At 37.5% G+C, this 24,220-nt stretch overlaps 2 protein-coding genes across 3 annotated transcripts in view; one reads left to right on the forward strand and one right to left on the reverse strand.

Moving 5' to 3' along the window:
• LOC143665475 (uncharacterized) lies at positions 1-23,559 on the reverse strand. Its single transcript, XM_077138912.1, has 5 exons — positions 23,433-23,559; positions 22,118-22,456; positions 6,342-6,468; positions 5,970-6,065; positions 1-2,800 (listed from the first exon to the last, which is right to left on the reverse strand). Exons 2-5 carry the CDS (start codon positions 22,133-22,135, stop codon positions 1,053-1,055), a joined length of 1,989 nt encoding a protein of 662 aa, XP_076995027.1. The 5' UTR covers positions 22,136-22,456; positions 23,433-23,559; the 3' UTR covers positions 1-1,052.
• LOC143665483 (uncharacterized) overlaps positions 23,521-24,220 on the forward strand; it is a 9,436-nt gene continuing 8,736 nt past the window's right edge. For both annotated transcript variants that reach the window (XM_077138919.1, XM_077138924.1), the window contains exon 1: positions 23,521-24,205. In XM_077138919.1, coding sequence (XP_076995034.1) covers positions 23,554-23,958 — 405 coding nt within the window. In that variant the 5' untranslated portion in view covers positions 23,521-23,553 and the 3' untranslated portion in view covers positions 23,959-24,205. The remainder of the gene's footprint in view (positions 24,206-24,220) is intronic.

Raw genomic sequence — 24,220 nt, forward strand, 5'->3', positions numbered from 1 at the left:
TTCTATGTACCCAATAGATGAATTTTATTGTCACAATTATGTAAAATTTATATGAGAAATTCTCAACATTATGACAGTTTTATATAATACATTTAGAAATATGAACTGTATATTTGGGAACCATCCAACTGACAGAATTGATTACTGTCGGTTCAAACTGAATTTGCTTTGAAGAGCTTCATACCCTACAGTGAATAAAATCATAACACTTAATTTTCCATAAGAAGTTTGGAATCAAAGCGCTCATAAATGTTTAAGAGTGGTTCTTGAAATACATCAACACAATAGTTTTTCCTCATATAAGCTTCCTACTTTTAGAAGAAAGGAGCTATATTACTTATTTTTCCACTGTGGTAGGCTGAATTATGTACCCCAATGCAAACATAATCTTAATCCACATTCTTATAGGTGTGGAACCATTAAATATAGGATATTCTCAAGATACTATTTTTAGTAAACGTGACAAAGTGATTCAGGCTGGGTCTAAATCTGGATTACTGGAAGGCTTATAAGAAGGTTGGTGGGAAGCTCGAAGAGAAAACAGAGGATATAGCCACATGGCACGAAAGTCAAGTAACCCCAAGGATTACCTGCACCAAGCACCACAAAACTGCAGTCTTCTGGAAGGAAGAAAAACTGGCTGATATCTAGATTTCAGACTTGTCCTAGCCTCAAAATCATGAGCCAATAAAGCCCTATTGTTTAAGTCAATCCATTACGTGGTATTTGTAATACATATCTGGCAAACAAAAATGTCTACATTTAGTACATTTGTGTGTGATTCTACAAAGGGTAATTAGCTCTCACTTCCAGATAAAGGCTGTCTCATATTAAGCACACATGCAATTTTTCCCACACTGAATTCTCTGATGAGTTCTGGTTTCTTATCCTTTTCCAATAATGACTCTTTTCTAGTCATTACTTTGATGAGGCTTTTCATTCATAAGAATTAAATGATAGAATGTGTTTTATGGGAGAAGGTTTTCCAACACCCAGGATGAACAAAGGTTTTTCCCCACCACTAGTACTCTACTATCTGACGAGTACTGGCTTCATAATGAAGTCTTTCCACACCCATATTCATGGTGTTTCTCAACAGAATTTACTAATTGAAGCTTAACAAGGTGTTTTCTGAGAGGCTTTCCAACATTTAGTATATGCATAGGGCTTCTCCCCAGTATGGATTTTCTGATGCTCTCTGAGAACTGATTAACATGAGGCCTTTCCACCCTCAGCACATTCAAAGGGCTTTCCCCAATATGACTTCTCTGATGCTTCCTGAGATCTGAATTCCATGAATATGACTTTCCACACTCAGCACATTCATAGGGTTTTTCCCCACTATGAATTTTCTGATGTGTCTTGAGACTTGCTTTACGAGAGAAGGCCTTTCCACATTCTGCACATTCATAGGGTTTCTCCCCGGTATGAATCCTGTGATGTCTAATGAGTTCTATTTTACTTCTGAAGGCTCTCCCACATTCTTTACATTCATGTGGTTTCTCACCAGTATGAATTAATTGATGCTTGACAAGGTATCCTTTCTGGGAGAAGGCCTTCCAACATGCAGTACATTCATAGGGTTTCTCTCCAGAGTGACTCCTCTGATGTCTGATGAGCTTTGATTTCCTGCTGAAGGCTTTCCAACATTCAGTACATTCATAGGGCTTCTCCCCAGTATGAATTTTCTGATGCTCTCTGAGAACTGACTTGCATGAAAAGGCCTTTCCACAGTCAGCACATACGTAGGGTTTCTCCCCAGTATGAATTCTCCGATGCTTCCTGAGATCTGAATTCCATGAATAGGATTTTCCACACTCAGCACATTCATAGGGTTTGTCTCCTGTATGAATTTTCTGATGTGTCTGGAAACTTGCCTTATGAGAAAAGGCTTTTCCACATTCTGCACATTCATACGGTTTCTCCCCTGTATGAATCTTCTGATGTTTAATGAGTTGTACTTTACTTCTGAAGGCTCTCCCACATTCTTTACATTTGTGTGGTTTTTCAACAGTATGAATTAACTGATGTTTGATGAGGTATCCTCGCAGGGAGAAGGCTTTCCAACATTCAGTACATTCATAAGGTTTCTCTCCAGAATGAATCTTCTGATGTCTGACAAGTTCTGACTTCAACCTGAAAGCTTTCCCACACTCGTTACATTCATGGGATTTCCCACCAGTATGAATTACCTGATGCCTTTTAAGGAGTGCTTTTAGGGAGAAGGCTTTCCCACATTCCATACATTCATAAGGTTTCTTTCTGGTATGAATTGTCTGATGTTTCTGAAGATCTGACTTAACTGAGAAGGCTTTTCCACACTCAGTACACTCATAGGGTTTCTCTCCGGAATGACTTTTATGATGGGCCTTGAGATCTGCCTTATAAGAAAAGACATTTCCACATTCTGAACATTCATAGGATTTATTCCCAATATGACTCTTCTGATGTCTAATTACTTCTGACTTACTTCTGAAAGATTTTCCACATTCATTGCAGTCAAAGGACTTCTCATCTGTATGAATTAACTGATGCCTTACAAAATGAGTTTTCCGAGAGAAGGCTTTCAAACATTTAGAGCATTTGTAAGGTTTTACATGAGTGTGATTTCTCTGATGTGTATTAAGTTCTGCTCTACCACCAAGTGGGCTCAAAAGTTTACCACGGTTCGCTATGACTTGCCAGTCTTCTAAAATGGAGGAAAGTGAAGCATTCCTTGTTAAGTGATCCATGATCTCAAAAGGGAATAAACAGTCTCCAGAAATTCCCACTTTTGTGATTCTATGTCTGAATTCTTCATCTGCAATGAGAAAGGAAGATTAAGCTGACAGAACAAAAAGTATAAAATCAGAGCAAAAGTAAGCTATTAGGCCCCACAATTACATATACTGCTATTCTGATTGCTGGTCCAGAGTTTGGCACATAGATGCCATTTAATAAGCAATTGTGAAAAAAAATCTTCAGAGCTCTCAATAATTTTCTTGACCAGTATTTCCCATTTCCTTCCCATATAGTCCCCATCTCTACATGTTTCTTGTCTTGCCTCTGAAACCACATTTTTCCTTAACTTGAATGTTATTTCATAATATTTATGACATCCATTAAATGTGGCTATATATATAAAGTAGCCTTTCTCAAATTTACTCATTTCTTTAAAACAAACAAAGCCAACCAGCAAACTTGCTGCACCATGTTGATACAAAGTTCAAAATATAAATGTAATTCCTGTGCTCAAAAGCCTCCTACACCAATAGTCAATTACGTACGGTATATTCTGTATCAGTAGGATAAGAATACTAATTATCCTGCCAAATCCACATTTGTTAAAAATCTGTACATATGTACATGCTACTCTTTATCACTTAGCCTGCTCTTATTCTTGCCTACTTATTCATATGCATGTGTGTGAGGCTGGTGCATTTCGGAGAAAGTAGTGTACCACGTTCTGAAATGATACTTTTTTCCAATTTCTTCAAACTGTCTTAAAAGGTCTATTTTTTTCTTTAATGAACTGCTAAAGCACAGATTGTCTGTAACATAAATTTTAGCAACTTCATATTTTTGAAGTCTTTTTCTGAGTAGCTCCTATCTGCACTGACTGCTCTCTAGCACTGCTGTGCAACTGTCAACATGGAATCTATCTCCTTCATTGTGGGATTCTCTTATTTATACATTTTGTTGGATCCTGCTAACTTGATCCCTGTCTTCCTTCTTTTCCAGAACCTTGCTGACTGAAATATATAGAAATTCCATGAGATCATGCATGTCTGAAAATGTTAGTATTCTATACCAACACATAGGTAGGCTAGAAATAACTTTCCCTTAAACTTGGAAAGGTATTGCTCTTATATCTTTTAACTTCCAGTATTGCTGTTGAAGTCCAAAGCCAATTTCATTGCAGATCCTTTAAGTCCTTTCTTGGGAAGCTTCTAGGATATTCTTTTGTAATTAACATTTTAAAATTGCATGATAATTTGGGTTAACATCAGTTTATTTTCATCCACTGTTAGCCATCATTTAACATGCTCTTTTAGTAAGGAAATTAATTTTCTGTAAATATTTCTGTCCGAGTTTTTACCCTCCATTTTCTCTCTTTCTGGAACTGCTGTAATTCAGATACCAGGCCTCCTCAACTGATCTCCTAGTTTCCTTATTTATCTCCTATTTACAATTACTTTGTCTTTCTCCTGTATTTTTTGATGGATTGCCTGTACTTGGTCTTCCGGTTGAGCATTTAGAAATACTTTCTGAGTAGATTAGTAAAATCCTTCCCATACTTAGGTACACAAAGAAGCACTCAATATATAATTTGTTAGAGAGTTTAAATTCTCAGTACTGGATAAAGGAAAGGTTAAGAATTGGTTATTTTATAAAAAGTTAAACCCTAATAAGCAATATAGGGCTCAGATATAACACAGACAAAACCAATACAAACAAGATACGTTTTGTGTCTGCTGTTTATAATCATTAAAGAGGATGGGATATCAGCGCTAAATGTGTGCTAAATGAAGAGACGGATAAGTAATATTTTAGGGAGAAGATAAACACTGAGCTTAAATTGACAAAAAGCATGTTCCATAAACAAAGGCCCAAATGTTCAGAAGAATATTGTGTGTGGAGAGCAGCAGGAAAATTGCAAAAATAAAGAGGGGAATAAACTGTGGAAGTCGGTAACAGAAAATATTAGATAAACAAGTTCAATGATACTGTGGAGCATCTTTAAAGAAGAGAATTTTATATGTAATATGTTAGGTGTTAGAGAGTTCTTGTTTGTTTATTTTGTTAAAATAGAGACAGGATAAAATGGGGGATTCTCATGACATAATCATTCTTATATGATAGTACCATATAAGAATAATAAAACAAAACAAAACAAAAACAACAAAGACATCAGAAAATCCAAATAAGAAATATATTTTTTCCAGGCAAAAGATTACATCTTACATGACACTAATCAGAACTGACAGAAGAAGCCAAGATACCTTCATAAAAGAAAAAAAAAACCTGTAGATAGATTGCTAAAAGTAGAGTTTTTAAAATAGGAGTTAAGAAACACAATAGGACTTGATGAAAACAGAGGTGAGAAATGCTTCTGATAAGGGAATGATTATGATGTTAAATAAAAATAGAGACATTCTCCGGGAACTGTTCTGGAAATAATGTGCCTAGATTACCAGTGAGATAAAGAAAGTGAAGATATCAATATAGTAGTTATCAGAACAGAGATAAAAACTAGCTTAAAGTTTCAAGAAAATGAATCTATTTGGAAGGACTATATATGAAAAAAATACCTGTGAGAAAAAGATGAGGCTGTTGAGACACTTCTTTAAAGGAGATAAACAAGGGATGAATCAGTTAATCAATCAAGGTCATACCAGCTAGCCAAGTCAGAAGATTTTCAGGAAGGATTTTAAAAATCAACAAATAGAGTGACAACCTTCAATGTAAAAATGAGAGTAGATGAACAGGGATATGGAAAAGTAGGAAAGAATGTGGCAGGCAGCTCACTGCAGTGCACATATAGAGAAGGTACAGAGAACCTAACTACAAATAGAAATAGAAATTAGTAGGCATTTCATGGAGGCATAAATGGGAGAAGAAAAAAGGAATTGGAAGTTTTCGGAATGCCACATAGGAATTTGGAAAGAAGACAGATCCATAAATGTCTCAATGCACAAAGGGATGGATCCAAATTTATGACATGAGGAAGAGAAAACAGGATTGCTGAAGGAAAGGGAGTGACAAACCAAGAAAGCAAAGGTCCTAGATAAAGAAGGCTAAGAGTGAAGATAAGAGGGCTGACATACCACCAAAGCCAGGTGACAGCCATGGCTATGGGAAAAGAGATCTGAGACAATTGTTCAGAGCTTTAAAAGGCCTCTCTAAATAACACCTGTAAGGTAACAGCCTCTTCCTTTCTCACTGAGGTTTTACTTCCTCAGTCTCCCAAGTGTCAGATTCACACTTACCTTGGTAAAGATCAATAGGAATTTTCCCTTCAAACATTCCTCGATCGTTTTCTTGCTGCAACATGAATGGTGTATATAGTTTAGGAACTGGAGATCCTGTTGAGGAGAAATGGCATCAATTTGGGAGGTACGGGCCATATAATAAAGTTTCCATTTTGCACTTCAGCAAGAACTTTACTTGTAAGGGAGAGATACAAATTCAGTCTCTAAAGGATGACTGTGAAATTTAACTTAAAAAATTCAATACATTCTTCCTAAGATCTCTATTTCCATACCTCAGAACCCACTTTTCCTGCACAGCTCTCAGCAAGAGAAAGGAAAGGCCTGCAGTCCATGGGGCACATGTTGCTTAAACAGGACCAGAGTGCTTACCCACAGACACCAGGTGGCTGTAGTTCTCCAGCATCACGTCCCTGTACAGCGTCCTCTGAGCCGGGGTCAGCTGCTGCCACTCGTCCCAGCTGAAGCACACAGTCACATCCTGGAAAGACACCGATCCCTGAAATAGAAAACCCCTTTTTAATTGAGGTGGTCTGCTTTGGGTCATGAGAAAGAGAGGTACAAGAAGAGACTTGTATTCATTTTCAGCATGATTTATTACATAGTAGTACCTCTCACTTAGCTAACTAGTCTTCATTTTTTACTCCCACTGGAGTTTCCTTAGTTCTAGGCTCTTTTAGTGAACAGAGTTAGGAATTAAAATTTTTCAACTATTAACAGTTCTAATTTAAATTTAAAACATATTTTTTACTTAATTGTTCAAATGTTATAGCTAACTCTTCTCATATTGAAATTCATATTTGATAACAGTATTAATATATTTACGTACATTTTGTAAAACTGCAAATGCACATATATACATGTTTCAGAGTTACAGTACTAAATCACTCGTAGTAGACCAACTAAGCGAAATTTGATATTTGGTTGAAGTTCTTTTTTGTTCACGGACTATATCCTAAGGATGTAGAGTCAAGTTACTGTGGTCAAAAATCACTTTAAATAACCTTTTTTAAAAAAAATAAATTTTCTGATGTATTAAATCATCAGTTAGTTGAAAAAAAATAAATTTTGTATCTGTGAGGCTCAAAGATGCTAAGCAGGATAAATACAAGAAAAAGAACATGCAGAGACCTATCATCATCAAAATGCTAAAAAGCAAGCAGAAAGGAAGGGAGAGAAGGAAAGGAGTGAGCAAGGAAGGCAGAAATAGAAAAAAACTGTAAAAGCAATATATATGTATAGATATCAATATACAATAAAAAATGATGGTGATAACTAACACAATTTTGAAGAAAAAGTTCCAGGATTTATACTACCAGATTTCAAAACATTTTTCAAGTTACATAGTCTGAAATTAGGATATCAACAGATATAAAAAGAGAAAAATAGAACAGAAAAGATTCCGGAAATAAAGCGAATAGATTTTTGTCAAAGATGTAAATCTAATTCAATGGGGAAAGGGAAGTCTTTTCAATAAATGAAGCTAGAGCAACTAGATATCTATATGAAAGAAAAAATGCTCTATACATCACATAATATACAAAACTTCAAGATGGACATAAATATAGATGTGAAAGAAAAAATTATAAAGCTCCAAGGAGCAAATAATAGAAGGGAGCCTTTATAATCCTGGAATGGGGGAAGATTTATAATTCAGGACAAAAAAAGCATTATCACATATATTTTATTAAACATTAAAAAAATATAAACTGGGCTTCTTCAAAATTAAAAACTTTTGTCCATCAAAACCCAATGCTAATTTGGAGGATTGTGCATGTAACAGCAGAACCCAAAGATATATGAAGCAAATACTGACAAACTAAAAGGGAGAAATTGATAGTTCTACATTAACAGAAGAATTTAATAAACCACTTTCAGTAAAGGATAGAACAATTAGACAAAAGATCAATACGGAAATATGAGACTTGAATGATACTCTAAACCAACTAGACTTAACAGATATATAGAATACTTCACACAAAAACACAGAATACACATTCTTCTCTAGTGCACATGGATCATTTTCCAGGATAGACCATATGTTGGTTCACAAAACAAATCCTAAAAAATTTTTAAATATTGAAATAATACAGTGTATCTTACTGATCACAATGGAGTGAAGCTAGAAATCAACAACAGAAGGAAAAAGGGAAAATTCATAAATATGTGGAAATTTAAAAACATACTCTTAAACAACTAATGGGTTAAAGAAGAAATCACAAGGGAAATTAGGAAATATTGTGAGGCAAATGAAAATGAAAATACAAAATACCAAAACCTAATGGATGCATCAAAGACGGTACTGACAGGGAAATTTATAGATCTAAACGTTTACGTTAAAACATTTAATGTAACCTTGAAGCTGTAAGAATTAGAAAAAGAAGAGTAAACCAAACCCAAACCAAGCAGAAGGAAGAAAATAGAAGATGACAGCAGAGATAAATGAAATAGAGCACAAAAACAACAGAGAATATCAACAAAAACAAAATTTGGTCCTCTGAAAAGATCAATAAAATCAACAAACCTTTAGCTAGACTGATAAAGAAACAAAGAGAGGACAGAAATGAACTAATATCAGCAATGAAAACGAGGGCATTACTACTGCTTCCTTCTGAAATAAAAGGGATCATAAGAAGATATTACATACAACATTCTGCCAGCAAATTAGATAACCCAGATGAAACGGAAAAAATCCTAGAAACACATAAACTACTACACCAACTCAAGAAGAAATAGAAGATCTCAACAAAACAGTATCTAGTAAAGAGACTGATTCAGTAAAAAAAAATCTCCCAACAAGGAAAAGCCTAGGACCAGGTGGCTTCACATGGAAAATTTTACCAAACATCCAAGAATTAACACTAATCCTGCTCAAACTTTTCCAAAATACTGAAAAGAAAGGAACACTCCTGAATTCATTCTATGAGGCTAATTAACTTCACCCTCATACCAAACTCACATAAAATTACCACAAAAAAGAAAATCACAAATCTCTCTTACGAATATAGATGCAAAAATCCTCAGTCAACTACTAGTAAACCAAATCCAACAGCACATTACGAGAATTATACACCATGATCAAGTGTGGTTTATCCACGTTATGCAGGGGGGTTCATCATAAGAAAGCCAATTAATGCAACATTACATTAAGAGAACAAAGGGAAGAAAACCACATGATTATGTGAATTGATGCAAGAAAGGCACCTGTTCTAGTTTGCTAGCTGCTGGAATGCAATATACCAGAAATGGAATGGCTTTTAAAGGGGGAATTTATTAAGTTCCTAGTTTACAGTTCTAAAGCTGAGAAAATGTCCCAATTAAAATAAATCTAAAGAAATGTCCAATCTCAGGCATCCAGGGAAAGATACGTTGGTTTAAGAAGGCCAATGAAGTTCAGAGTTTCTCTCTCAAGTGAGAAGGCACATGGCGAACAGGGTCAGGGTTTCTCTCTTGGCTGGAAGGGCACACGGCATCACCTGCTAGTATCTGCTATATGCTCCCCGGGAGGCATCTTCCTTCTTCATCTCCAAAGGTCACTGGCTGGTGGACTCTGCTTCTCGTGACTACACTGTTCTGCTCTTAGAATCTCCTGGCTTTCTCTCTTGTCATTCTCTTTTATAGGATTCCAGTAAACTAGTCAAGAACTACCCGAATGGATGGAGACACGTTTCCACCTAATGCAGCTTAACAACCACTCTTGATTGAGTCTCATTTCCATGGAGATGATCTAATTACAGTTTCAAATATACAGTACTGAATAGGGATTTAAAGAAACTGCTGCCTTTACAAAATGGGATCAGGATTAAAACATGGCTTTTCTAGGGTACATGCATCCTCTCAAACTGGCACATTAAGGCATCTGACAAAATCTAGCACTCCTTATTGTTAAACACACTTAAAACACTAGGAAAAAAGGAAATTTCCTCAACATAATAAGGGATATATATAAAAACCCACAGCTAACATACTGAATGGTGAAAAACTGGAAGCTTTCCCTCTAAGATCAGGGAGAAGACAAGGATGCCCACTGCCAGCAATTTTACTGAACACTGCCTAGACAGAGCAAATGGGCAAGAGAAAGGAATAAAAAGGCAGCCAAATTGGAAAGGAAGAAGTAAAGCTTTGAAAAATCAACAACAAAGCTCCTTTAGCTAATAATCAAATTCAACAAAGTAGCAGGGTACAAGATCAACATGCTAAAGTAATGTTTCTATATACTAGTAATGAACAATCAGAAGAAGAAAGCAAGAAAAAATTCCATTTACAATAGTACTGTAAGAAACCAAATATTTAGAAATAAATCTAACCAAAAATGCAAAGCAATTATACATACACAACTAAAAAACAGTGCTAAAAGAAATCAAAAGAAACCTAAATAAATGGAAGGTCATTCTCTGAGCATGGGCTGGAAGACTAAATGTTGTTAAGATGTCAATTCTACCCAAAGCAAATTACTATTAACTGATTTACTACAACTCCAATAAAAAATTCTAACGACCTTCTTTCGAAAGATGGGAAAGCCAATCATCAAATTTATAAAGAAGGGTAAGAGGCCCTAAATAGCCAAAACCTTCTTGAAAAAGTAGAACTAAAATGCAGGACTCATGCTCCCAATGTTAAAACTTATCACAATGCCACAGTAAACAATACAGCATGATTTTGGCTCAAGGACAGACATACAGACAAATGGATTTGAATTGAGATCCCAGAAATCAACCTTCACATTCACATTCCTTATCAACCGGTTTTTGATAAGGAACCAATGACCACTCAACTGGCAAAGAACAGTCTTTTTAACAAATTGTGCTGGGAAAACAGGATCTCCATTTACAAAAGAATGAACATAGACCCCTTCTTCACACTGTATACAAAAATCAACTCAAAAAGGGTCAAAGACATAACTATAAGAACTATGTTTCAAACTCCTAGAAGAAAATGTAAGGGAGCTTGTTTTAGGCCATAGTTTCCTAGACTTTACATCCAAAGCATACGTGACAATAGAAAATACAGATAAATGGAATCTCGTGAAGATTAAAAAAAATGATTGTGCCTCAGAGGACTTTATCATGAATGTAAAATGGCAACCTACACAATGGGAGAAAATATTTGGAAACCGTTATCTCATAAGGTTTTAATATCGGAATATACAAAGAAATCCTACAACTAAACAACAAAAGGACAAACGACCCAATTTAAAAATGGACAAAAGATGTGAATGGTCATTTCTCCAAAGGAGACATATAAATGGCAAAGACACACAAGAAAAAATGCTCGACATCATTAGTCATTCGATAAATGGAAATCAAACCCACAATGAGATACCACTTGATACCCATTAGAATGGCTACTATTGAAAAGAAAAGGAAAATTAACAAGTATTGGAGAGGATGTGGAGAAATAGGAACACACATTCATTGCTGGTAGGAACATAAAATGGTGCAGCCACTGTGGAAGACAGTTTGGCAATTCCTCAGGAAGTACAGAATTACCATATGACCCAGGAATCCCACTTCTAGGTATATACCAAACAGAATTCAAATAAGGACTTAAACATATATTTGCACAGTGATGTTCACAATGGCATTATTCATAATTGCCAAAGGATGGAAGCAACCCAAGTGTCCATCAATTGATGAATGGATAAACAAAATGTGGTATATACACACAATGAAATTTTCAGCCATATAAATTAATGATGTCTGATAAATGCAACAATGGGTGAAACTTGAAGACATCACGTTGAGTGAAATAAAGTAGCCACAAAATAACAAATATTGCATGATCTCAGTAATATGAGTAAGAATAAGCAAATTTATAAAGTCAAAATGTAGAATAAAGGTTAGCAGGGGATGGGGTAGAGATAGGCAACAGGGAGTTAAGGCTTAAAATGTAGTTTCTATTTGGGACAATGGAAAAGTTTTGGTAATGGATGGTGGTGATGGTAGTATGATATTCTCAGTGTAATTAACAGGAATAAATTAAATATTTGAATTTGGTTAAAAGGGGGAAATTTTAGTTATATATAGTACCAGAATAAATTTTCTTAAAAATTCACAGAACCGTGCAACACAACTGTGAACCTGAAATTAAACCATGGACTGTAGTTGATGTAATTATAAAAATGTGCTTTCATCAATTGTAACAATGTACCTCACTAATGCAAGATATCAATAATAGGGTGGGATTTAGGGATCCTGTATTTTACGCATTATTGTTCTGTAAATCTACAACTTCTCTAATTTAAAAGCAAAAACTGAAAGTTTATGTTTTCTGAGTCATTGCTGAGTAAAAAGCAATCAGAAGCGAAGATAAAGCAACCTTAAATTTTGATTTTTAAATGTGGTGAAGGTCAATGAGAAGCTAAGTTAAAGGAAATCTGTAATTATAATCTTTTTAATAGGAAAAAACCCACAAAAAGTATAATGTTAATTAAGTGAAAAGGCAATCACAGACTAGGAGAAAAACTTGCAATGCATACATCTGACAGAGGACTTGTATCCAGACAGAAAGATATCCTACAAATCAGTGATTAAAAATAAAAAGGAATCCAAAAGGTGCAAAAGACTTGAATGGGCACTCATACAAAAATATGCAAATGTCCAGAAAGCTCATCAGGTGATGCTCAACCTCATCAGTCATCAGGGAAATGCAAATTAAAATCACCATGAAATACTATTGCATGACCATCAGGATAGCTAAAAAAAACAACAACAACGAACAAGCCAAGTACTAACAAGGATGTCATCTAGAACGCTCATGTATTGCTGCTGGCAGGAGATGTATACATAGATGCCTTGGAAATCGGTCTGGCAGCTTATAATAAAACTAAACATAAACCAATCCTAGGATCCCAGCAATTCTATCTTTATATCTCCAAGAAAAAAGAAACTTATGTCCACAAAAATACTTTTACAAGAATGTTCATAGTAGCTTTATTCATAAAATAGCTAAAAACTATTTTTTTTTTTTACACGGGCAAGCACTGATAATCGAACCCAGGTTTCATGCATGGCAGGCAAGAATTCTGCCACCGAGCCACTGTGTCACCACCCAAAACTATTTTATTTTTTAAAAATAATCAATATTTAAATTTTTAAAAATAATAGGTTAACTATATTAATCAATTAAAATGTCCAACAAAATGGAAAAGCAAACTGCAATATATGCATAAAGTGAAATACTATTCTGAAAAAAGGAACTATTGAATTAATGATGAAGATGTGTCAAAAACATTTTTAGCAAAAGAAGACAAACAGAAAAGAGTATTTCCCATGTGATTCCATGACTAAGAAGATAAGCAAACCTGATCATCGGTGGTAAATTCTTATAGTGACTCCTCTGGGTGGTAGGAATGACTGAAAGGGGCATGAGGGAATTTACTGTAAATGGACATGGAAGTATACTGTATCTAAATTTATTGTATTACACATTTAGGTTATAAATTCGTCATAATTATCTTAACATATCTGTATTTTTCACTATATGGAACTTATACCTCAATTTTTTACAAAACGTGGGTAAACAGGAATTGGTTGTTGAGCACATCAGGTGGAAGAATCCCTGGCTTTTGTCCAGTAACAATTTGGCAACCACAAGGGATGAATGCCAGAATCTCTGGAGCCCCAGCAGAACAGGTAAGCCAGGTAACAGAGACTTTTGTGGCCACTGGACTGAATTTAGTCTAGAGGCTCAGCACCCGGGGTTCCTCTGCTCTGCTGGCACACCTTAGGAAAGCGTCAAAGAGAGAAACCACTTCCAGCTCCATGTCCGAACATCTCACTGGGTGACTGGGTCATCAGGGTAAATGTAGACTGGGGAGTAAACAGGCGGTTTGAGTCCTTGACCTAGGCCTGGGTCACACTTCCAGAATAGTGCCATCTGCTCTGACCTCTATACCTTCTGATTTTGGGCACCATACCATACAGGGTTGGAAGCCCTGACCAATCCAACAATCAATTGGTGTTTAATAAAATTAAGTAGGCCTGTTTATTACCAGTGTGTTACCTAGGTACCATTTAATCATTAATTGGTATGCTAAGTGTTTAATTGTTAATTGATGTGTCTGGTGTGTACTCTGTACAGGGTTTAAGGCCCTGACCTAAATTTGTCTGTTGACCATACTCCTAAAAAAAATGAGTAAGCCAACAAGTAATTGGTAATTGATGAAATTAAGTAAGCCTGTTTAAATGCTAGTCGGTGTGTTACCTGGGTATAGTATGAGTTGATATTTGTTTAATTGTTAATTGGTGTGTTGAGTGTTTAATGTCTGTTTGTTAGTTGGTATGTTCAGTCTAGTTAGTAACTAGTCTGTCTACATGTTCCATGTATATTCTCATACTTCCAGATGGTAATAGAAAATTAATAAGAAAATTCTTAAAGAACTCTATTTGAACTGCTTAGAAATAATTAGGTATCTGATATAAATATAAAAATTGGTACTTTTGAAGCAAGAACAAATAGAGGAAAAACTCTCTGAGCAGCAAGACTCAAAAACCGTAGACTTGCCGTTTCTGTAAACAAACCTGGACATTAGAAAGAACCACCCCCCCACCTCTGCTAGAATTTCCTAAGGCTAGCAGGAGACTGCCAAAGGGCTGCCTCCATAAAAAGCAAAGACCTTTTCCAATGGTCCAAAGACCTTTTGGTAAATTAAATCTAATAACTGGAAATAGTTAAAAGAAGGGCATAGGATGGCCTCTATCCCGAGGCTTACTCTTTTGAAGCTAATGTAGGTAGTGGAGAAGCTTAGACCACCTACAGATATGCCTAAGAGTTACTTCTGGAGGACCTCTTTTGTTGTTCAGATGTGGCCTCACTCTCTCTAAACCCAACTCTGCAAGTGAAATCACTGCCCTCCCCACTATGTGGAACATGACATCCAGGGGTGAAAGTCTCCCTGGTGACGTGGAAGATGACTCCCAGGAATGAATCTGGCCCTGGCACCATGGGATCAACGATTTCATCCTGACCAAAAGGGGGAAAAGAAGTGTAACTAATAAAGTATCAGTGGCAGAAAGAGTTCAAATAGAACCAAGAGGTTGCTCTTATGCAAGCTTCTGTTAGAACTTGCTACCTGTCATAACCTGCCAAACCCCAACCAGGACCATTCCAGCCAATCCTAAAGAACATCTAGAGCAATATGTAAGATTCTATATGGGTTCTATGCTCCTGAGTAACTTTTCAGAAACCTACAACCTCCAGATGGGTCCCCGGACCAGATAAGTCCTGAAACTAGAGGGCCCAGCCTCTCCGGAGCATCAGATAATTCCATCTCCCTACTCCATATTATTGACAGACCCTTCCAATACGAAAAAGTTAGAATGGCCATAGCCCAAACACTCCTAAAGAGAGGGATTGAAAGGTCAAAGGTGATGGTGGAGTTTGTAATACAGTGAAGATAGGATTTAACAAATGAATATGAAGCTGAATCATTAAATTGATACCTCTTTTAGTCACCAATATCTTAGAGCAGCTAGAAGTAAAAACCTAAAATTGTGGAAGTGTAACTCATGTCAAACTCTGAAATATGTTATACAACCAGCTGTGGTGTTGTGCTTTGAAATTTATTGTTTTTCTGTATATATGTTATTTTTCACACACACACACAAAGGAAAAAAGTCGATTGTGATGATAAAAAAATATTTATGACTCCTAGCCTCCTATATTCTGGAGCAGCTAGAAGGAAAAATCTGAAAGGATCATATGGTAGCCCATGACAAACTCTGGGATTTGTCCTATAATTACTTGTTGAAGAGTGCTTTGAAAACTAATGCTTTTTTATTTCTTTGCTTTGTATATACGTTATACTATACAATAAAGAAGTTTTTAAAAAAAGAGGGCATAGGAACTCTTAAAATTCCATGGCCCTCACCTAAAACTTTCAAATCTAAACTCAACAAACCTGGCATCTTTCTGTCTGTGCAACCTATCCCTTCCTTAAGGGCCAACCACATAAAGCAGTTATGGGGGAGAGCTAGGCACAGAAAGATATGGCAAGGTGTGGTTTAAAATTATTTTTTGCTGGGCCTGGAGATTAGAAATAGTAAGCATGGAAATGCCACAGAATAGGCTATGTTTGTTAATATTTTTTTCAATAGTATCTTTGCAATGGTAACTAGTAATCAGATCATTATTAATATATATGAATAACCTTGGGATAGGAGTAACTGAATGGAATCTAGTTATCAAATTTCAGTGAGTGAAATGGGAGATCTATGAGAGATATGGAAAGGTTTTTCCTGAATTTGGGCTTGGGACAAATTGGACAGTTGCAGTATATTTTCCAAAACTTGGTAGTCAATGTACTTTTTTTATGATAAATCTTTAATTGAGCAAATGCAATTTTATTCTGGTTGGGTGTGTTCTCCCTAAATCTATATAAGCTGACTGAGAAACAAACAAACAAAAAAACTAGTATTATAAATCCATTCTCAAAATTCCTCTTAAAAAGACAAATGACTATTTTAACATAACAATATCAAAATATTATTAGAGTATGTCACAAATGTACAATTAAATAATTGACAACAATAACATAAAGTGCAAGAGCGGTTTAAATGGAATTACACTGTTGAAAGGTTCTTACATTGCTTGTGAAGTAGTATATACTAAAAGATAGTTGTAAGTTCAGGATGCATATATTAATCCTTGAAACAATGACAAAAAAGAGAAAGAATCCATATAAAATCAAAAGAAAGCAAGAGGAAGAACACGTCAGACAAATGGAACACAAATAGCAAGTTGGCACACTTAAATTCAATCATTAGTTACATGAAATTAAAATGGAGTAAGCCATTCCATTAAAAGACAGAGATCAGAAAACAAGATTTTTTTATAAGGTACAACTACATGCTGATTACAAAAGATACCTGTTCTAGTTTGCTAGCTACCAGAATCCAATATACCAGAAACATAACAGTGTATAAAAGGGGGAATTTATTCAGTTTCAAGTCCACAGTTCTAAGGCAGTGAAAATGTCCAAATTAAGGCAAGGCTATAAAAATATCTAAATTAGGACATCAAAGGAAAGATACTTCGTTCAAGAAGGCTGATGACGTTCAGGGTTTCTCTCTCAACTGGAAAGGCACATGGTGAACATGGGTGCATCTGCTAGTTTTCTCTCCAGGCTTCTTGTTTTATGAAGCTCCCCCAGGGGCATTTTTCTTCATCTCCAAAGGTCTCTGGCTGCACAGGCTCACAGCTCTTTCCAAAATGGTTCCCTCCTAAAGGGCTCCAGTAAGCAACCCCACCTTGAATGGGGTGGAGACACACCTCCATGGAAACCATCTAATCAGAAGTTACCACTCACAATTGGGGGAGTGGGTCACATCTCCATGGATAATTTAAAAACCTCATTGGTCATGATGTACAATTATTTTAATGTGTCGTTGGATTCAACTTGCTAGTATTTTGTTGAGAATTTTTGTATCTATGTTCATTAGGGAGATTGGTCTATAGTTTTCTTGTAGAGGCTTTATCTGTTTTGGGTATTTATTAGAGTGATGGTAGCTTCATAAAATGAATTAGCAGCATTCCTTTTTCCTCAATTTTTGGAAGAGTTTGAGTGGGATTCTTTTTGGATGTTTGATAAAATTTCCCCTGTGAAGTCATCTGACCCTGGGATTTTCTTTGTACAAGTATTTTTGATGACTGAGTCAATCTCTTTATTTGTAATCAGTTTGTTGAGATCTCCTTTTTCTTCTGGAGTCAGTGTATATTGTTTATGTGTTTCTAGGAATTTCCCATTTCATTTAAGTTGTCTAGTTTATCAGCATATAGTTGTTCATAACATTCTCTTGTGATTCTTTCAATTTCTTCAGGATTCATGGTAATGACCCCCTCTGACTTTGTCTATTTGCATCCTCTCCCTTTTTGTTTTTGTCAGCCCAGCTGGAGGTCCATTGATTTTACTGAGTTTCTCAGAGAGCTAACTTTTGATTAATTAATTTCAATAGCTACCATAAAATTGCAATAATTAAGTCAGTGAAGTATTGGCATAAGGCTGTAACAAAAAATCACTGGAACTGAACAGAGTCAATAAATCAACTCATATGATCAACTGACATTTGACAATGGTGACTGAATGGGGAAGAATGAGGATAAAAAGGCCATTTCAATAAATTACACTAGAAGAATAACTTATCAGTATGAAAAAAAGATAAGCCTTGACTCCTACTATATAATACATTCAAAAATTAATTCAAGATATGTATTACTGTATCTATAAAGCTTCTACAAAAAAGGAGATTAAAGGGGATTATCTTTACAGTCTTTCAGTATGTAAACAGTTCTAGATATGATACTGAAAGCAGTAATAATAAAAGGAAATACAGGTAAATTTTATTCCACCAAAACTGAAACCTGCTCAACAGAAGACTTCGCTAAGAAAGTGCAATGGAAAAACCACAGACCTAGAGCAACAGGACTTGAAAAAGGACGTGTATTCACAATATATTGAAAAACTCCTACAAATCAATAATAAAAGACAATCTAAGGCCTCCAGCCAACCAACATGAGAATGAGCCATTTTAGAAGGAGATACACTTCTGAAGTCAACCCGTCAGATAACTGGTGACTATTCCCAGACCAACAGTTGTAGCTTGACAGCAACCTCATGAAAGAACCCCAAGCCAAGGAAGTCTTGGATCCTTTGCCTATAAGAGCTACAATCATTGGATTAATGTCCACCCTGAATCAGTATGGCCTCATCTTACTAATAGTATCTTCGAAGTTACTATTTACAGGCAAGTTCACCTCCACAGGACCAAGAGTTAGTACTTGAACATATTTTTCTAGGGAGTCTGATTCAATCCACAATAAAAGCAAACATGGAAAGTAAAAAAAAAAAAAAGACAACCTAGATTAAAAAAATAAGCAAAAATCTTAATACACACCTCAAAAAACAAGCACCATTAATTATCAGAGAAATGCAAATTACAACCCTAATTAGTTGGCATGATATACTTCTAGAACAGCTAAAATAAAAAGTTTAACTTTAATAGAGCATGATGGACTTTCAGTGGATATGGAAATGTTCTATATATTGATGTTGTTGATGATTACATGGTATATATTTCTATCAAAATTGATTGAACTCTACAATTAAGATATGCACATTTGACTGTATGTAGATTATATTTCAGTGAAACAGTGAAAAATGTCATTGTGGAATAAAAACCATTGAAAGACTGTTCTAGATTTTTTAATTCCATCAACTATAACTTTTATTCAAATTAAATGAAAGTTTTGGCCCCTGTTTAATTATAGAAATAAGCTATGAAAATATTTTTTGGAACATTTTGTATATTCAATAATGTCAGTCATATAGAAAAATTGTCCTTATTCTAAAGATACACATGATGAAGTACTTATCAGTTCAATGTCATGATATCTGCAACTTATTTTCTAATGGTTCAGCAAAGTAATATGTTCTCTATCTTGCTTTATATTTATATAAATCAAACTCTTAATAATCTGTGAAACAGAGTTTGAAGGGACATGAGTATTCACTGGTCCATTCTTTCAACTATTCAGCAAGTTTTTAAATTATCCAATATAAAGTTAGGAAAACAGAACATGAACAGAAAGAAAACCTTAGGAAGCTAGGAACAAAAAGGCACTTTAACCACCCAAAATCTATAGCACTTTGAATGTTCAATAGAGAGTAAGTATTAAGAAGCATTCCCTTAAAGTGTGTGGGTAGATAAATAATAAAATAAAGATGTGCATGAAAATAATAATAATAATAGGTTGGGAATATGGGGGAGAAGATCCCCTTACATGAACCGTGAAAAATCATTAGAATACTATTTAAACTTTCTTCAATTGTAACAGATGTAACTACTGTTAAAAAAACTGTAGAATTACAAAAAAAAAAGTTATCAATTGTAACAAATATTCCACACTAATGCACATGCTGGTGATGTGTGGTGTACGGGAATCATGTATTTTATGTGTGATTATTCTGTAAATCCACAACTTCTCTAATAAAAAGTTTTTAAAAAATTAATAAACTGTAGTTGCAAACCTAAAAAAAAAAAGCATTCCCTAACAAAATCAGACACAGATATTAAGGCCATAACCACCAACACTACTGAGCACTGCACTGGAGGTCCTAGACTTCACAGAGAAACCACCAAAAAACAAAACAGGATTGGAAAAGCAGGAAAAATACCCTGACGATTCACAGACAAAAGAGTCCACACAAAGTATGTACAGACGATTAGTCTCATTGAGATAGCTTAGCAAGGGATCTGGATGCCAAATTGATCTACAAAAATCCAGAATTCTCCATACTAACAACAACTGAACTTAGAAGAGACATATGGATATGTGGGTATCTCCAATCAGTGCTTGAACAGGCCTGTCCCATATACACCACAAACAAAAATTAGCCCCAGGTGGACTGAAAATCTAAACGTAGAAAATAAAACTACAAAATCATTAGAAAAAATACAGGAAACTTTAAGCTGACATGCAAAGAGACTGCCTAGGAAGCCACAAGACTCAGAAACCATAATGAAAAAGATTAAGATGACCCAACTAAAAATAAAGGTCTCTGGAAAAATAAAGTGACCCCCTAAGAGAAAACATGTAGAACTTAGTCAAAATAAGAAGACATGATGACTTCAATTTATAAAGTGTTCTTACTACTCACTAAGTGTAAACAACATTAAATAATGGTTCAAGGAAATGCAACAACAGAAGGAGAATCACAAATGGTTATTATATATATAATAAAGATGGTTAGAAATTTAAATTAAAATTAGATATTTAAAACCCATTAGATTGGCCAAATTTGAAATTAGCTTATTTTTTGGAATAATATATGCTCATGGTAAAACACAAACACAGACACACCTACAAAATTTACAAAGTAGCAAAGAGTTACAGAAAAAGTAAGTTATCTATCCTATGTCTAAGCCATATTCTTTGGTTTCTAACATCAGAAAAAAATTAATCACTTTCTTATGAATCTTGACATCCACTCTTCAATACAATTGGTAAAATAAAATGCATATTTCTCATATATTCTTGAAGGAAAATAAAACTGCCAGCATCTATTATACTAAGGAAAACACTTCAACCCAGTAACCTACATTCAGCACTGTTGTAGTTTGCTAGCTGCCGGAATGCAACACACCTGAGACAGATTGGCTTTTAATAAAAGGAGATTTATTTTGTTGGTTCTTCAGAGGAAAGGCAGCTAACTTTCCACTGAGGTTCTTTCTTACATGGAAGGTACAAGATGGTCTCTGCTGGTCTTCTCTCCAGGCCCCTGGGTTCCAACAACTTTCCCCGGGGTGACTTCTTTCTGCATCTCCAAAGGCCTGGGCTGAGCTGCGAGTGCTGAGATGAGGAATGCTGAGATGAGGAATGCCGAGCTGCTTAGGCTGTGCTACATTGTCATCTCTCATTTAAGCACCAGCCAATGAAGTCAAATGTCACTCATTGCAGCAGACACGCCTCCTAGCCGACTGCAGATGTAATTGGCAACAGATGAGGTTCACCTACCATTGGCTTATGTCTGCAGCAACAAGACTAGGCATGCTCACCTGGCCAAGTTGACAACTGAATCTAACTAACACAAGCACCAACTCTAAAATCCACTTGTCCCCTACCCAAATATGTATGTCTGAGGACATTCTCCGCTTTGTTTCATTGTCAAAAAAGTGAACCAGTGAATGTGCTTCTGCAATTTTGTGCGGGAAAGCGCACTCGCCCCCCCCCCAAATAATGCAAGTTAATAATAGTTGAAACGGGATGATTAAGATACCACTATTTTCTCTTCTTTTGTGAATGTTTGAAATTTTCCATAACAAAAAGTGAAATAAAGACAAAGCCTCATTTCCCGTCCTTTCTAAAATTAGTATAAAGTTGCAATTACAACCTACATTTTATTTGAAAAACCGAATTTTGTTTCACTGTATTCTGTTGATTTTTCAAAATCAAGTCTCATGACACATTTTCCACATAAGTTCCTGGGAGATTTTGGTTTTCCCTCTGAACAGGTGTTCTCTAAACACTCCTTTTCCTGTATCATTTACTCACATCACAAAGCCTACTGATCTTTCCTTATCATCACACAGAATCACACACACCTCCTCAAATCCTTTGTGAGGACACTGCAAACACCAGGCTGAACTCACCAGGGCCTGGGTCATCATCCGCTGCAGGAGAAATGGTGGACACTCTCTGGTCCCGCTGTCTTGGCCTCTCTTCCTGGGAAGAGTCCCTGGTCCTTACCCAAGCCGACTGTCCTCTGCAGATTTGGGGGACACTGCATAAGATGGAAGCCACCGGCACCTAGGCTGTGTCCCTGGGACAGGTGGGGACTTGCATGGGGGCTGTGGCTTCAACCAGGTACTCTACAAGGATGACCACAGGGAAGAGATGGGCAGGCTTCAGGTCCTTATCGAGGAAAAGTCCCTCAGTCCAACTCTGGGTGTCAGGCAGGTGGGATCTGGGAAAGGGCAGGGGTCATGGACCTGCAGACCAGAAGGAGAGAAGATGGCAGCGCTTGTTAGAGCTTGTGGTGCCCTCAGCACATCAGCCGGCATAGAGTACACCCTCAGTGGCCACTCACCATCACGGTCTGATGTGCCTTGTCTAATCCTGTACCAGCTGAGCATGGACAGTCCAGGTCACAGGTGACCTGCCTAAGGTCCCGCAGAACCTGCGCTTCTGGACCTTCGGAGGCCCGTTAAGACAATTACTCTTTGCCATGCATATGTATCAAGTTATTCAATTCTCCCAACTGAGGTGAGAACTGCAGTAACTTGGCCAAGGTCACAGAAGAGGAAAGGGTGAAGGCAGGACTTAAAAATTCATGGAACATCTCGAATGTGTCCATGGTTACACAAAAGCATAAACCACTATAACAAAAAGCTTATTTTATTGAATGTAAGTTAAAAATCAAAATTCTAAAAATGTGTGGGCAGCGATTACCAAAGAAACTGTGGATGATTTAAAACGGGGAATCTAAGCACCAAGAACCTGGGTCTCCAGTTCCATTCAGGGCATCAAGAGGCTCTCTACCTGCTGACCCCTGACGTCCTCACCCCCCAACCACTCGGCCCAGGTCCACCAGACCCACGGCTCCGCCATCACCAAACTTCGCCGAACCCCGGTCGTTCAGCCCCAGACCCCAACACTGGACGAGGGGGCGCCGGTCCCCCCATCACTCGGCCCCCAACCCACCGCGCACCGCGGGCCGCCAGCTCCCCGCAGCCGACACAGACACGCATGACCGACTCACGTGGTGGCCACGCGACCCCAACACTCACACCACAGGGACGTCAGACCCCACAGGGTGCGGCCACTCGGTGCCGACCAAGACGCGCGACGCAGGGCTCCAGCGGGAGAGACCCGGACAACCAGGACCCATCGGCACCGCCCCTGACGCTCAGCGCACAGAGCCCCTCACTCACCCCACCGACCCAAGCTTCACTGACCCCCACTTACTGTTCCCTGTTGTGGTGTTAGAGTTCTCTGTTGTGACCCGCGCGACCACCACCGCAGAATCCGAGCACTCGTACCCTCGCCAGAACCTCTCCGCGACATCGGAACCCGGCCCGGGCTGCGCATGCGCAGTGGCGCCGCGAGGCCACCGCCCGCCAGTAGCAAACATGGCGTCTTCCAGCCTCAAAGCCTGTGGGACAAGATGGCCGCTCACACTGTAGTTTTCCTGTGCGGTGGCCATTTTGAGGAGGGGTCTCTTCCGTACCGCGTGGGTTATTCCTCCGGGAATGTCAGAGATGCTCTCAGAGCATTTGCTGAGAATCAGGAGAAGGTCAATTCGGGGGCAGGCTGGGATGTAGATCTGGAAAACAACATTGCGCTTGAAGTGGACAAGACTGAATGGGAGTCGCTGCGGGGCGGTGGGCTCGCGTGTAGACAAAGACCCCGGAGTGGGGAGCCCCGGTCGGCGCCAAAGGCTGCAGGGGAGGACAGAGGCGAGCCCGGGAACGGACAGGCAGACCACGAGTAACAAGTCTAGAGGAAAAGGAGCCGGGGCCGTTGTTAGCGGCCGGCCCGGGGACGTCGAGGCGTCGGGCCGGGACTGACCGCCCGTCTTAGCTGTGCCCGCGGGCAGCGGCCTCCTGCAGGACCAGGCCGGGTCACTCGGCGTCCGGATCTGCATGGTGGGGACTGTGAGGAGCCCTGAAGGAACAGACACAGGGCCGTGAGTCAAAGCCTAACAGATGTGTTGAAGGAATAAAGCAGGGAGAAAACAGGTGGGAGCCAGGGAA

This window comes from Tamandua tetradactyla, chromosome 2 (assembly GCF_023851605.1).
Source record: "Tamandua tetradactyla isolate mTamTet1 chromosome 2, mTamTet1.pri, whole genome shotgun sequence".
Taxonomy (NCBI): domain Eukaryota; kingdom Metazoa; phylum Chordata; class Mammalia; order Pilosa; family Myrmecophagidae; genus Tamandua; species Tamandua tetradactyla.